The sequence below is a fragment of the Sycon ciliatum genome, chromosome 1, assembly GCF_964019385.1.
Source record: "Sycon ciliatum chromosome 1, ocSycCili1.1, whole genome shotgun sequence".
Lineage (NCBI taxonomy): Eukaryota > Metazoa > Porifera > Calcarea > Leucosolenida > Sycettidae > Sycon > Sycon ciliatum.
This window is the reverse complement of record NC_088643.1, coordinates 525,299-540,777: the sequence shown is the minus strand read 5'-3', so window position 1 is coordinate 540,777 and position 15,479 is coordinate 525,299. Positions and strand designations below refer to the sequence as shown.

Sequence of the window (15,479 nt, the reverse complement as noted above, 5' to 3'; positions counted from 1 at the left end):
TACACAAAAATACGTAAAAATAAATAATTCGGAATCTCCGTCGTGAGATTCGCGACACTCCCACAGGCAAGAGAATAAGAAAGAGGGAGAGGGAACAATAAACCGTGTCAGTACACGGTCAAATACATAGAATCGCAATCGGAAGTGTGTCGACGAAGACACAAAGACAGAAAGAGAGAATAGTAATGAGTTGTGCTTGTACGCACGATCGAATAACCAACACGCACTCAGTGTCAGCGGAGGCACAAAGACAGAAAGAGAGAGAAAGAAACGCTAGAATGTTAGTCTGACGAATCAGACAAGATCCTTATCTTTCATGTCCTTGATGCCTTGACGACAACGGTCAGCAGCACGGCGTGTAGGTCTGGCGACTGGCTGTGGGTTACTAGTAACCGGAGTCCGTGGAGCTGCAGGTTCTGCTGGTGGTGTAATATTCGGTGGTGTTGCAGGTTCTGGCATGGTCTCAAGTGGGTAAAGTAAGGTGACAGGTCTCCTAATCCGTCGGTCTGTTCCAGTTACTCTGACCGTGGCTGATCGGATCTCTTGATCTGAGCTGCTGTGCACCTCCACTACTCGACCAAGTTTCCATGAGGCTCTGGGCATGTGTTGCTCAGCAATTATCACCACGTCACCAACCTGAGGCTGCATTGAATGTTCACCACGTTTCCTGCTGTGGGCATCTGCTCGTTCACGCAATGCGAGGAGGTAGTGTTTCCTCCAGTGGCTCCAGAAGGCGTCCACTAACGCTTGACCTCTCTTCCACGTCTGGAGCAAAGAAACAGCAGAAGACAAATCGGGAACAAACTGAGTATCAAATTCATCATGAGTAGGAGACAGAGGCGGGAACCCTAAGCTAGGTTTCAGAGATAGAAAGTGAGAGGGTGTGATCACCCCACAGTCACCCGAGTCACCCCCTACATACACCAGAGGCCGACTATTGACAACCGCTTCTGCTTCAGTGAGTACCGTCAGGAGTTGAGTCGGTAACAGGCGTCGATTGCCGATGGCCTTGCGCAACGCTGACTTCACAACACCCACCATGCGTTCATAAACGCCTCCCATCCATGGTGCAGATTCTACAATAAATTGCCACGAGATGCCTTTCGAAGTGGCGTGATGCACCACATCAGGGTCAATGACGAGTTGCGACCAGGCTTTGTCGATGGCGGACTTCGTCAGTTTGAACTGTGGGGCATTATCAGAGACAATGAACTGGGGAACCCCACGCCTTGCAGTGAAGCGCCGGAGGCAGAGGACAAAGTGCTCCGCACTCATGTTTTCCACTAACTCCAAGTGTACTGCCCTTGTCACTAGACAAGTGAATAGGCATACCCATGTCTTAGATACTTCGCTGTCTGGGTTGCGCACATAGATTGGCCCGAAATAGTCGAGTCCGGTGAATGTAAACGCGTCAGCTGCTGTTACTCGCTGTGATGGTAGCTGGGGCATCTGTGGCTGATGATACGGTCCACCTTGCAGACGTCTGCACACCACACACTTCTTCAGAACAGATTTGATGGAGCGTCGGCCTTGAGGGATCCAGTACTGGTTTCTCAAGGATGCCAATGTGTGGGTACCACCCGCATGCATCAGACTGTGGTGAGTCTCACTGATTATTAGTGTGGTCAGGTGAGAACTGCTGGACAGGAGGATAGGCGAACGTGCCGACTCAGGAACGTCTGCAAACTGTAGGCGCCCAGCAGATCTGATGATTCCTTCATGAGTGTAGAGACGGAGAGAGACAATAAGTTGATTAGATTTTCCATCTTGTAGATCCGAGTAAGTCTGAGCGTACTGCTGGCGTTGGTCAAACTTCAACCACGTCACGTGAGCTTTGCGGAGCTCTTCAGAGGAGAGCCAGGGTGTACTGTGACATCTCTCTTGCTTGCGGCATTTTTCGACGAAACGACTTGCCCATGCGGTAACTCGAATCAGTTTGCTCAACGACGAAAATCTAGTGATGTCAATGCCAAACGGGGGTTCACATCCCTTTTTTTTTGAGCGGGAAGTGGGTGTGCTCTCGCTGCCCCTGTTTTTTTGAACGGGGGACGAGGGCTCCGTCTGTGTCTCCTTTTTTTTTGAACGGAGAGCAGGATCTGCAACCTTTTTTTTTGAGCGGTCGCAAGAAGCCTCACTGACATCACCGGGAACCGAAGTCGAACAGAGGGCCGAGTCTTCTGCAACCTTTTTTTTTGAGCGGTCGCAAGAAGTCTCACTAGCAGGACCGAATTCCGAAGGACCCTCCCCCTGTACATGAGATGCAGGAGCGAATGTACCTGGGAACTCTGGTTCGGAGATAGAGGGATCAATAAGCCAGTTAGGACCATGCCACCACAACGACTCCTCAGAGAGATGTATGGTACTGCCACGGGAAGGCAAGTCGGCTGGATTCTCGAAGGTAGGTACATACTTGCACTCAACACCTGACTCGTTGATATACTTGACACGGTTCTGTACGAAGCTGGGGAGTTTCTTGGTACTTCGAACCCAGCCCAGGACACACGTTGAGTCAAGCCACAGGCAGACCCGTTCGAACTTTAGATCTAGCTGCTTTGTCAGGTGTCTTGCGACTTTAGCGCCGAGTGCTGCTGCCATAAGTTCCATTCTTGGTATGGTCAGTGTCTCTGGTCGTTTGATGGGGGCGACTTTGGATTTGCTGAAGATGAGGTGAGATACATCGCGCCCTTCAGCGCTGGTTTTTAAGTATGCTGCAGCAGCGTATGCAGACTGGGACGCATCGCAGAATATGTGAAGGCTGTGTGTTTCTGCAGACGGCAGCGAGCAGTACCGGGGAACTGTAAATGTGGACGCGACATCCATTTCTGTAGCCACAGTAGACCAGGCGTCATGTATAGAGTTTGGGAGTGGATCATCCCAATCCAAGTTGAGTCTCCAGACTTCTTGAAGGATCAGCTTCGCTTTGACGACTACAGGCGCGTGGATGCCTAGAGGATCATAGAAGTGCGCAAGGGCTTGTAGTAGCTCGCGTTTCGAACGGACGAGCCGTTGGGACATCTGTGTGTCGGAGATATTCAAAGTGTCATGGCTGGTGTCCCATGTGGTCCCCAACACCTGCTGAAGTACACTGTCTGCTCTGTCGCCTTCCGGTAAAAGGTCCTTAAGTTCTTCCGAGTTGGTGCTCCATTCGCGTAAGTTCATGGAGGCTCGGGCAAAATTGGATTTCGCTGTGGTATAGTACTGCTGGCCAGCAGCAACATCAGACACGCCGCCTACTACGTTGTCAACATATGTGTTGGCAAGAATGTGGTGAGCTTGAGGAGACTCTATACGCGTTAGATGGTGTTGGAGTGTAGCCGCAAGAAGGAAAGGACTTGAGACTACACCGAAGGGAACTCTAGTGAAACGATAAGTGACTAGATTCTGGCCGCTGACAGGAGAATGGATGTCGCGTACCCAGAGGAAACGAGTCACGTCCCTGTCTTCTTCCGCGAGACTGACTTGTAAGAAGGCCTTCTCCACATCGCTGATGATGCCGATAGGAAATGTTCGGAAGCGAAGCAAGACTCCTGTGAGGTCAGGAAGGAGGACTGGTCCTCTGTGTAGGCAGTCATTGAGGCTGGGAGCATCGTGTGCAGACTTGGCTGATGCATCATACACCAATCTTAACTTGGTAGTCGTGCTGGTTGTTTTGAACACACCGTGATGTGGCAGGTAGTGGAGCTTAGAGTCTGAGTACCTAGGTGCTTCTTCGATGACTCCAGACTGGGCCTGTTGCTCAATGACTTCATGATACTTCTCTAGCTGGCGGTGATCTGTGGAGAGTCGCTTGTAAAGGGACTGCAGTCGACCGAAGGCTAAACCATAGTTGTCGGGCAGAGGCGGCGCACAGTCTCTCCATGGCCACTTGACAACATATCTGTTGTCTTCAAATTGCACCGAATCCTTGAATGCTTGGTGTGCTCGGGCATCATCATCACGACAATCGTCTGGTTCCTGTATCTCATCGGCTGCCCAGAATTGGTGAAGATTAGCGTCAGGAACGATGGTGGACGTTTCGCTCGAGGAGAAGAAGCATGTCGCGTCCTTAGGGTCGTTACTCGAAGCTTTCCCGGTACACACATAGCCCAGTGTCGATTGCAGTAAGATGAGACCATCTGGGAAGTTGAGGCGTTCGGATAGAATAAAGTCAAAATAATAGTCACTGCCAATAAGAAGGTCTACTGTGACCCACTCCTGGTTACTGGATAGGGGTTCCGCAAGAGGAAGATGACGCAGAGCAGGGTGACCTGTGGCGTCGACGGGGTACTTCGCTATAGGGCTAGAGATGACTGGAACGACGCTCACGGGTAATTTCTTCAGGGAGCCGTTGGACAGCCGAACCTCGACTTCGACGACGTCAAGCGTTTGATGTTTACGACTACACGCGCCAAAAGTGGCTGTGGACATGGACTCAGTGGCGACTGTAGGAAGATCAAGAGCAGAGCGAAGATCTGCAGTGATATACGACCGAGATGCACCCGTGTCGAAAAGGAGGCGGGCTGGCTTCACAAAGGAGTTGTGTCTAGCTTCTGTCAGCGCTGTTTGCAGGTTGACATTGCCCTCAGGCGAGATGAGCGCAGTGTCGGGTGAGAACGGTTCCGCATGGACGTTGAGCGCAGAGGTTGCCTGACCGAACTTGGTGACACATAAGCTGCGGTGATGTGGTCCGGAACAATAGTAACACTTGCGAGTGATAGTACAATCCCGAGCAGAATGTTCCTTGCGAAAACAGCGAAAGCATTGATCCTTGACACGTTCCTTTCTCTGTTCAACGGTACGATACTTCAAACATTCGTCCGAGAAGTGAGATTCTTTACAAAAATGACACTTGGGTTGGCGGTCGTTCAGCAGTGTTGCTCCGGATCGGTGGGAATTCTGGCTGGGTTTAGGCCTGGTTTGCGAGCTAGTCTGAGCACGGTCGGACTCTGAATGCACTGCGCCCTGTTCTTCGGCGACTTCCTTGGCCTTAACATATTCACTGAATGCCTGTCGCAGTGAACTGACTTTCCACTGAGTTGGTTTTCGCAGTTCAAGCTGCAGCACGGTGTGCTGAGGGAGCTTGTTTAGAATGAGTGAGACGAAGATGTCTTGACCAACGTCTTGGCCAAGTGCTGCGAGACTGCGCAGATGTTCTTCGAGTTTGTCATGCAAGCTGCGCAGTGAGTGGGTCTTGTTAGACGCAGGTGGCAGATTCATCAAAGCAGTGTAGTGTGCGTGTATGGATTTCTGTTTGGATCCATAGCGTTCCTTTAGCACACCCCACACTACCCGATAATTGGCGTCTGTGATCTGATATCCTGCCACAGCTTCTTTAGCCGACCCCACCAGACACTCTCTCAAATAACTTAATTTCTGAACATCAGAAATGCGTGCGTTGTCATGGACAGTCGCAACAAACACATCAAAAAACTCTTGAGATTTCAAAACAGAACCATCGAACTTGGGCAGGTCCAGCTTGGGGAGTTTGACCTCAGGTGAGACAGCGTGGTTAGTGTGTGTAGTGGGTTGCGTCACGACTGCCGTGTTTCTTCTGTGACGGATGTGCAACTGCTTTAGAACGGATCTGAGGAAGCTGATGCGACGGTTACAATCTACACCTAACAGAAGCAATTTGTCTAAGTCAACCTCCGGAGATAACAGGGGTGAGCCCGAAGTTTCTACAAGAGTATCACACACCCCCTCAAAGACAATAACAGAGTCATTAAATTTATCAACAAATATACTTAACTCTTCCATTGTCGTCTCCAGATCGTCGTCATCAGACATCTTGCGCCAGTCGTCATACTGGAGACTTGCTTGCAAGTCTTGTTCCAAGACGCCCGCGTAAATGTGAGCTTCCCTCGACTTGCGTGCAGCGACGAACGACGATGCCGCTGGTGTTGACATCGCCTGAGACGGTTCGTCATCTTCTTCTTTGTAACTTTCCAGTGGAGATTCGTTCTCTCCAACCGGTTTCGACGGTGTTACAGCACCTTTCTTGTTCTTGCCTTTGCTCATCCCGGGTTTTGGCACCAGTTTGTCGCGTCGTTATCGTTACATAGACCGACGGACAAAATGTCTGCACTGGCATCGTCAACTTGCCTACTGCTACGTGCTCCCCAGTGCTCCATCTGTGTCCTGTACTTTATTTGGGGGGGGGGGGGGAGGGGCAATACCGGTACTTCAGGTGCAGGGGGCAAGGGGGATGGGGTGGGGGGACATCATGCCCCCAATGAACCTCTCCAGGCGTTGCTCTGGAGTAGACTAACCATAGGCGGAGTGTACACATGCAGCACATAGTTTGGGAATTAGAACGCGATCAGACTCGGGCATATTCAAAGGCAGTCTATTGTGATAGTAGTCCTGGACGGATCTCACTATGATGATATAGGTCGTGCCCAGCATCACAATGCCCAACATTATAAATGACTGTTTTTTTTCCTGAGGGGCTAGATGAACATGTGGCTAGACTGCCGATGGCAACCAACAGGCTCAAGGCTGTGTTGAGACTTCGTGTTTGCGACCCGAGTCAATTGTTTACTCACCATGACTAGGCATCGCATCGGGCATCGTATGACCATTTTATATGTCACTGTTCTTAGTCGCACCGGGGGCGTATGCCCGTTTTCAGGAGACTTATCAAAACACATAAGCCCTGTGCCCTGAAGGTTAGGCATATTGTTAGTCTGAATAGTCCTGGCTACTATCCCACTAAGTTCATTGACTTTCTACTGAACCTGTATGTACGTGAGGAAAGTACTGTTCTGGCCTGAACTACGGATTTCATCAACTTGGTAGAAGGTTTGCCTGTGCGGGACGATCATTTATTTTTAGTATAGATGTGACCAGCCTTTACACCAGCATCCCCAACGAGCTCGGTCACGTGGCATTGTCGTGGTATATCACACACAGGTATACAAGGTGGATGCCCCCGGCCCTTCGTACACGGTTAACAAGAGCAGTGACTTCCTTGATGTCAGTCATTCGGAAGACTAACGGGTTCGTGTAAGATAACGATTTGTTTCCGCAGATCCAAGGGACTGCCATGGGTTCGCCTGCAGCAGTGGTCTATGCCGACATTGTTATGCTGTATTTGGAGAATCGGTACATTTTGCCGATCTTAGAGGGGGAGGGTTTAGAGGTTCAGGTTTATAGACGCTTTATCAGTGACATTTTTGTTTCATTGCATGGTTGCGAAGGTCAAGTTCAGCGCGCTTTAGACAGGATTAATAAGTGTTCGGCCCTCGAGTTTGCGCATGAACTGGCACATGATGGCATTGATTTCCTGGACACCACAGTTTTCCGTAGTAAGGGATACATGGCGGTGAAGCCTCATTTCAAGGTCACCAATCGTTTCCTGTATCTGCTTGCCGGTAGTAACCACCCCCGTAGTATGGGTAAAGGTGTGATCACTGGGGAGTTGATCCGTATCCGTCGGTCTTCGACCCTTGACCACCACTACGAAGCTGCTGCCGAGCAGGCGAAGCAGACTTTCCGGGCCCGTGTATACAAGAGCTCCATCTTTCATCTTTCAGACCGTACACCAGGCATGCAAGGCCGGCACAGCTGGGGTGGCTGGGGCGGCCTCAGCCGCCCCACTTTTTTGGCCGTTTTTTTTGTTCTTGTTTTTTTAGCACACTGCAACAAAGCGCGATGATCGCAGCTCAGCTCAAACGTGGCAAATAATGAAGAATCCTTGTGTATCAAGGTCAAGGTGTGTGTGTGTGTGTGTGTGTGTGTGTGTGTGTGTGTGTGTGTGTGTGTGTGTGCCTGTGTGTGTGTGTGTGTGTGCCTGTGTGTGTACGTGCCTGTGTGTGTACGTGCCTGTGACGTGTACAGCCGGTGTGTGCACACCGCTAGCTAAACCGACCAACGGCTACTCCCAGGGCACAAACTATTCTGCTGGAGGCAGCGTCGTCTTCGGCTGAAATTCCGGATACAACCTGCAGGGAAGCATTGTGCGCATCTGCCAGATTGACGGTTCCTGGAGTGGGGCAGCTGCCTCATGTAATCGTAAGTTGAATTTCAAGAGAGCCGATATATCCCTCTTGTGTAGAGAAGCTTCAGGCTTGTAGGAAGGCAGATTCTGGTGGCGTTGATCTTTCCTATTTACAGAGCATGTAATAGTCTGGGTGTTACCTGTCACTTTTCATCATCACAAATGATGATCGTGCTTATCACAGGACCCAGGACCAGTCGGGCATCTCAGCCTGAGTCCTTAGGATATATGTTATACTTGTAGGTGTATGGTTAGGGTGTTTCACCGGGTAGAGGCGACGGTTTCAAATAGGACACAGGTTGCAAACCGGAACGGACTCATATTCACTTTCTCTCTTGGTATTTTGATTAGAAAACATATGTCACAGTGAGACTACGATGTGTTATACTCCGAGCCAAAATTTCATGGCTCTGCGATGACCAGACGCGCCATACCAAGCAGGTGAGTTTTTGACGTGTTGCTTCGCACTGCGACTTGAGTTTTACGACTTTCGAAAAATCAACTTCTTGTCGCAGGTAAACAGCGGCTCGCCTCTTGCCAATAAAGCACCGCATACCAATCAAAACTAATGGAAGCACACACAAGGCTTATTGTTACTCTGTACTGGCTGTCGTGGAGCGATAGCAATTAGCTAATTTCAGACCCAAAGTGAATTTGACGTGCACTCTAAAACGTGTCCGGTTTGGAGCCACCTCTGATTTGAACTTTTTTGAAGCGAAAAATTGGGCAACTTGGAGGCAATGGGTCAACACAAAGGAGTGGCTCAGTTCGATTGACTCTGGCCCCAGAGCAAACTTCAACATGCCAGTTTCCTTCCACAAACATATTTCGAGTGAAAAATCAACGCTGATGATCGGTTTGGGTCTATACAAATTTGGCTGTCAAGGCGTTCCGGTATCGAACCGTCTCCTCTACCAGAACACTGAGTTGTTGGCATAAGCCGGTAACTTTTGTCGAGCCTGTTTTAGGCTACCACCTCCTCCAAATATGCTAATATCTCTTGACTGTACAAAAGATGTGCCGAGCAGACACTTTCTTCATCTCTTGACTGCTTTGTGTGTTGTGTGTATGGGTACGTGTATCCAGCCATTCAACTGCAGTGCCAGTCTGGCTACCTGCCCTGCCTGCGTTCCAGCCTGTGGCTGTATCCTGCCATCACAGCGCTGCGACGGTGTTTGGTACGACTGTGCTGATGGCTCTGATGCACAGTACTGCCCAGGCAAGGTCACACCAGCTCCAGGTAAGCACCAGCAGCAGCACTGATAGTAGTACCATGACTTCTATTATTATTACAGGGTGCGACAGAGCTCTCGGCCATTGAAGAAAATGTTGAGTCACCTCCACCACCACACTGCGCTCTTTAGCCGACTAGACCCTCCTGCACACAACCATCATCATTGCGAGGACACTTCCGTAGACGATATTGATAAACTCCTTCAGACAGCTGTTTCGCTAATACATAGCTCATCAGTGAAGGTAGATATTGAATGATTAAAAATATAGACCAAACTGCTATTATATAGGGGGTTTCCACATACAAAACTGGCATAGCTGAGGTGATAACGCGGGAAAAGGAAAGTGTGAAGTACTGTTGACGCGCATTGGACATGCATGCAGCGTCGGATATTCGGCGCGGAAAATCAATCACTATTCAATGCAGAAATAACGTGCCAGAATCAGAGTACTATGTAGCTAGTAGTGAGAGTCTGTGTACTAGTATTGCAGTTGTCCGAGCGCCATGAAGGCCTGCGAACGCACCTCAAGACCCGCCGACGTCGACAGCCACAGCAGCCCCTGGGGCATGACACTGTACTGCTCGCCCGTCGCGCCAAGACGCTTGGCAGTCACTAGGCTTCATGCCACCGATGTTGTCCGCAAGCTACCTTGTTATCTGCCCATCACCCACTGCCGTTGACACGCTGGGAGGCCCCGCGGCATTCGCCCAGAGCTGTGTCGACGGTACAATAACGCTGGTAGAAACAAACAGTTGGTCGTATGATATTGCGTCCTCCGGATTGTCCCTTGACTCGTCTTGTCCCTCTTCTTGCTCTGACGCTAATGACTTCTATTACAAGCAAAATGTAGAGCTACTGTTGACCGCTATTCACTGCTGTATTTATTTTATTACTTTGCATGGCCATGTTGAGGCAGTCTTCGCATCAATTTCCTTTACACAATGCGTGTACTACAATGTATTCAAAACCAATGTCTGTGCCACGCACACATACGCAAACGTTTTAGGGATGAAACGAGTATATCGAATACTCGAGCGCTTGCTCGAAAATTCGAAAGGAGTGAGGACTCGTTTCGCAAAATACTCAAGTATCTTATGCACAGTGTACTGTATGCTTGTACATCAAGCACGTCTGTTACTCTGACCAGTACTGATAACCCATGCAAGTGTGAAATTATTACTTGTCCCTACTTACCAACAAAAGACGTAGTTCAGACTATTTCCTGCACTAGGCTGCATGCAAGACTACATGTGTCAGGTGTAATAAGTTCAGTGTTACGAGAGTGTGTGCAGTACATTGTTTTATGTTGTCAGTAAAATACTCGTACTCGCTCGAATACTCGCTCGTTTTTTCAAAGAGTACTCGAGTCCTCAATTTTGGCACTCGTTTCACCCCTAGGCCAAACATGCATGCACTGAATGCCTGTGCTCTGTGCACTCTGTGCTTGTGCAGGTCAAACCGACTGCCAGGTCCTGTCACCACCGGCACTGGGCTCAATGACCGTGAACGGCTTGATGTTCAGCAACACGACCACGTTTGTGTGCAGTCTCCCTATGTCCTTATGGGCTCGGCCGTGTGTACTTGTGAAATCAACGGCCAGTGGAGCGGTGTGCAGCCAACTTGCGTCCGTAAGTACATGTACCAATGCTCGACTGGCTTGTATTATGCATTCCCGTTCATCACACCGCTCATACTGTCAAATGCTGCCTCTTTTCATTCACAATGGCATGGGTCACAGTAGATAGGCCTGGTGCAGGTATTGCCAGTTCCTTGCTTGCTGCAGTACAGTATGACATATTAACTTAGCTGGTAAGGGGTCGTCGCAAAAGTTTTTTGTCGTCCCTGAAACGAACATGATTCATTTGGGGGGGAGGGGGTGCGAGCCAAAATCACAAGTCGACCGACACTGTACATATGACATGTACATGCATGCGATTTTCGTCGTCCAGCATAGCAAGCTGTGTTCGTTTCAGAGGGAGGGGAGGGGGTCCGAGTACGAAATGAACGATGTTCGTTTCAGGGACGACAGAAAACTTTTGCGATGACCCCTAAGCAGTGCATGTGTGCATGGCAAGTGTTAATTTTGTCCATTGCTTCCCAACCCATGTGTAGTGACGACTGCTGCTCTGAGTGCGGCCAGTGACGAGCTAGTCAAGGACTCCGTCTCAGAACGCATGACACAAACGTGTAAGCCTAGTATTGCTGCCTAATTAAGAGCAATTTCTCCTACTGCTGACTGCTGAAAATGTTGTGTCCTTCACAACTAGTCTCTTTGTTCTAAGAAGTCTGCCTCTTTCATCGATTCGTGTTTACCTAGCTGCGTTACGCTATTAGTAGCCTATTACCTGTTGTGCAATGGGGCTGGCCTAAAAGCTGCTCGCTCAACAGTTGTGTTGCATGGCATAGAGGGAGATACGGCAAGCCACCTCGGCATATTTGCGGATAGAGCTTTTATTAGAAAGGAAAAGGACATATGGATACGAGTTAAGAGTAACTGTCCACCACTGTAACTAGCTACTACAGTAAAAAAATGCAACAACTAGGCACAAAACTGACAGAGTGCTGAGACATTCGACGACCTGACTCCTAGCTTCAACACATCTCCGTAGCGCTAACCAACAGCCTTCCAACTTGGAAGGTTCAAGGTTAAAAGGAGAGACCAAAGAGGGGAAGGTAAGCGCAACGAAAATGAGCACAAGCTAGTAGTTGAAGCTACAGTCCCACAAGAACAAGAAATGTTGATTGTTACTGGACGATGACGAAACCAGTATTACCTTTCCCTCTTTGGTCTCTCCTTAACACTACGGAGATGTGTTGAAGCCAGGAGTCGGGTCGTCAAATGTTTTAGTGCCGGGTTGTTGCACTTTCTGACTGTATTTAGTATATAGTGACAATTACTCTACACTCATATCCATACGTCCTTTTCCTTTCTACATTAATTTTATTATTGCCATATTGGCTCAACCTCCGAGTTTCAAAGAGCTTTTAGTGGACGACTTAATCCATTTTCGGCAATACTTACAACGATCCAATCAGTCATATTGTAGATCAGGCTATGCTGTGGGTAAGTATACTACTGGCCTTGTATGGCTTATTGTTTGCCAGCGAGTATTTAGCATCATCTACTAGTATTCACTCGTTTGACAGCCAAAGAGTATTTGTGTGGGAGGCTGGGAGTCTCGCACCTGACTTGGTCACGTTGCGCCTGAAGGTCACTAAGACGCGGCCAAATACGGTGGAGCCGTCGCAGTTCCATCTACTGTCGACCAAACATGCCCGGTATTGGCTATTCCGGTACATGACAGCCCATGCCTGTAGCACCAAGCCTGTGTTCACTTTTGCCAAAGGCAAAGGGATCCACCTTACTCGGCCTTATTTAAATAAGATACTCTGTCACGCTCTCAACTGTTATCAGGTTAGCTCCTGCTCCATGCCCATTGTTGGAGCGACAGTCCTGGAATCCAGAGTTGCAAGTGAGGTGGTGATACGGCAAGCAGACGGTGGCAAAGTACGGCTTAAAAGCTCTACATCTGGCAAGTGGCCGGCATACCACCCCAATGGACATCGGAACAGTACACGTAGAGTAGCATCTCTACGTGACAGGGTATGAGCGCAAGTGAGTTCTTATGCTCTACTAATGTGCATTGATACTGTGACTATAGTTGCAGGGAACTTTCTAGAACCGCCCCAACCGGTTTTCGACCGGTTGAAATAGTTGGCGACCGGTTGAAAAGTTACAAATCAGTTCCAACCGCCCGTACTTTTCTGTGGGTGAATGGAGCTGTGAATGGTCATACGCTTTTTTCTGGACGGATACTTCCAGCGAAGCCGCGTGGGCTGGTACTAGGGTCACGAGTTTGTACGGTTTGTACGGTCGAACCACGTCATCGAGCTGTAGCAACGGCGTTGCTACAGTCCAACAGCTCCGCGCGACACTCCAGCACCAAGAAATCTGTTAAATTGCTGTCGAGTGCCATATTTGGGTTGTATTTTGAAAACTATTTCCGGAGGGGGACCCCCCGACTCTTCATTGTACCGTAACCGGTTGGAAATTCGTCCTAGAATATACCCTGAGTTGGTGTACAGATCTCATCACATGAGCCTTAGGCGGGATTTCCTAATGTCACTGGAAAATTCAGCCCTAACAAACAGTGTGATGGATGAATTTGACTCCAGGTATCTGCTTTTGGGAATGCCATGTATGCATGTCTGGCGTGCTGCTGCTATAATGTTGTGGCAGCAGCATTTTGGTGCGATGGACTGTTCTTGTAACGGTGTACCTACCCATTTGCTGTTGCCGGATGCCGTGTTTTGTCAGTTGTGCCTGTTTGAAGGTGCCAGGCCAGCTTGTGTTGGTGCGTTCCCGTTAAGTTGCCAGGGCACCATATTTGTAACGGCGTTCCCGTTTTGCTGTTGTGGGGCTGTGTTTGTATCGGTGTGTTCCCGTTGAAGTTGAAGGGGCACCACGTTAGTGGATTGTGCCTGTTTGAAGTTGCCAGGCCAATCCTGTAACGCACACCTGTTTGCTGATAATTGGGGACATGTTTGTCCATTTTGCTCGAGATTCACATGGCTGCGCCAGTTGCCTTGTGCGGATTAGACTGTTATCTGGCACTAGTCTTGATCTGTTTTATTCAGATTCAGATCAGCTATTGTTCCTATACGAGAAAATCTGTGGGTGCACATCCAATTCATTTGCAGATTTGCGTGCTTCTCCTGCAACGGGCGTTTACATGGTACATGGTGTGTGGGCGTATGTGTGGTGTGTTCATGCTGTACAGGCCAGTATTGCCAAGCACTGGGGACCTTTGGCAATCTGAAGAATGTTTTGTCCGAGAATCGATCCTTGGATCTGTGGCGTTGCAGTTGTGGTGCTCCCGACCCTCTTGCGTGATGGCCGCGGAGACCTAGCGAAAAGGTTCGAGACATACGGCATCTCAATATCTTCCACCACAATCAGTACATCAGCACCACCATCGAGTGTAGCGACATCAGCAATAGAAGACGCACATGATATCATCCACCCTTACGGCCTTAGCGAAGACCCGGGAATACCTGAGAAGATGTTAGCCGCAACTTTACTGGAAAAGTCGTCGGTGACAACGGCACTCCATATTTTAGCTGCATGCAGTTAGGTCTCTCAACAAGTGTACCCAAAGTTTTCAAGCTAATACACAAGCAAATTCACTAGGGGCCGAGTATATTTTCCTACACCTCTCCCTGTTTGTTGTTGTTATTTCTGCATTCAAATTGTTTGTGTACCTGTACATTTATTACAGTAGAGCCACGCATCCACAGCTGTTGTTTCCAAGGGGTCAGGCTCGTCAGTTATACAAAACCTTTCAGCAATCTGGCCTTAGGCTTAGTTCCTTGACTTCTTGTACCACTTTCTTAGATGCACATCCCACTGGATAGTGAGCAATACGTGTGTAGCAGAATCTGTATTCCAGAAAAGCAGAGACTCGAGTCTATTGACACTGCGTTTCTTTTTTTTAACGTTATTGGCTGTGGTGTACCTAGAGGTATACACGTACATTCCTGGGTCCCACGTTCTGTGACGCCCGACTGTATTCGTGGTGCCTCAACAACTTTTAATTTTTTGCGCTCGGGAAAACCTGCCGGAGGCTGTGAGGCTGCAGAGTGTTGGCTGTGTTTTGCTTTAAAAAACCATCAGGTCTCCCCAGATTTTCTAGTCTGGCCCTGAATTTTGCCACTCTTCGGTTTCAAAACCTAGTGTGGTGGTGGAAAGCCTAGCAGTGTTGTGTGTGCATGTGTGTATTTTGTACAGTGCTGGCCAGAGAAATCCAACCTCGTTAATAAAGTAGCGCCGCGTTCGAGAGCACAGACCGGTCCAGTATGTTTACTACTAGGGCTGCATAGCGCCCGGTGTAATTTTATTCATAAGGTTGGATTTCTTTGGCCAGCACTGTAGTTAGAAGTAGGTCCTCCTCTGTTTGTGCGCAATTGTGGTCACAGTGGCAGTAGTGGGTGAGGGGTAGACTCAGTTACTACGAAGATGGTGTATACATGATGGTGTATACAGTCATGTAGTTGAATGTTACTTCGGGCTTAGACCCAGAGGTTCTTGAAATGATGACCCCGGGTTTATGTACATGTATCATTCAGCTACCGTTGTCATAATGGCACTAGTTGATAGAACACCTGTATAAGTACAGGCTGTACATCTAGCATTTTCCAAAATAGCACTCCGTACTTCGAGGCTGCAGCCGTTTTGCATGCAACGTTGTATGTGTTGATCGGTTGAC

At 49.0% G+C, this 15,479-nt stretch overlaps 2 protein-coding genes across 6 annotated transcripts in view; one reads left to right on the top strand and one right to left on the bottom strand.

Annotated features, from left to right (window-relative positions):
• The window catches only part of LOC135809654 (uncharacterized), a 6,415-nt gene extending 306 nt beyond the window's left edge, over positions 1–6,109 (bottom strand). The window contains exons 1-2 of the mRNA XM_065323060.1: positions 2,185–6,109; positions 1–1,989 (exon numbers count right to left, since the gene is read on the bottom strand). The exon at positions 1–1,989 is cut by the window's left edge and continues 306 nt beyond it. Coding sequence (XP_065179132.1) covers positions 295–1,989; positions 2,185–5,997 — 5,508 coding nt within the window. The 5' untranslated portion in view covers positions 5,998–6,109 and the 3' untranslated portion in view covers positions 1–294. The remainder of the gene's footprint in view (positions 1,990–2,184) is intronic.
• LOC135809702 (uncharacterized) overlaps positions 1–14,808 on the top strand; it is a 24,948-nt gene extending 10,140 nt beyond the window's left edge. Inside the window, exons 3-8 of one of the 5 annotated variants that reach the window (XR_010552231.1) lie at positions 7,819–7,992; positions 9,065–9,218; positions 10,666–10,841; positions 11,326–11,400; positions 12,629–12,829; positions 13,995–14,808. Coding sequence is in view for 2 of the 5 variants with exons in the window: in XM_065323121.1 (XP_065179193.1) it covers positions 9,065–9,218; positions 12,629–12,823 (349 nt within the window). In the remaining 3 variants the exon portion in view is untranslated. The remainder of the gene's footprint in view (positions 1–7,818; positions 7,993–9,064; positions 9,219–10,665; positions 10,842–11,325; positions 11,401–12,628; positions 12,830–13,994) is intronic. The other 4 variants (XR_010552229.1, XR_010552228.1, XM_065323121.1 and 1 more) reach the window with 4 other exon arrangements.
• The last annotated feature ends 671 nt before the right edge of the window (positions 14,809–15,479 follow it).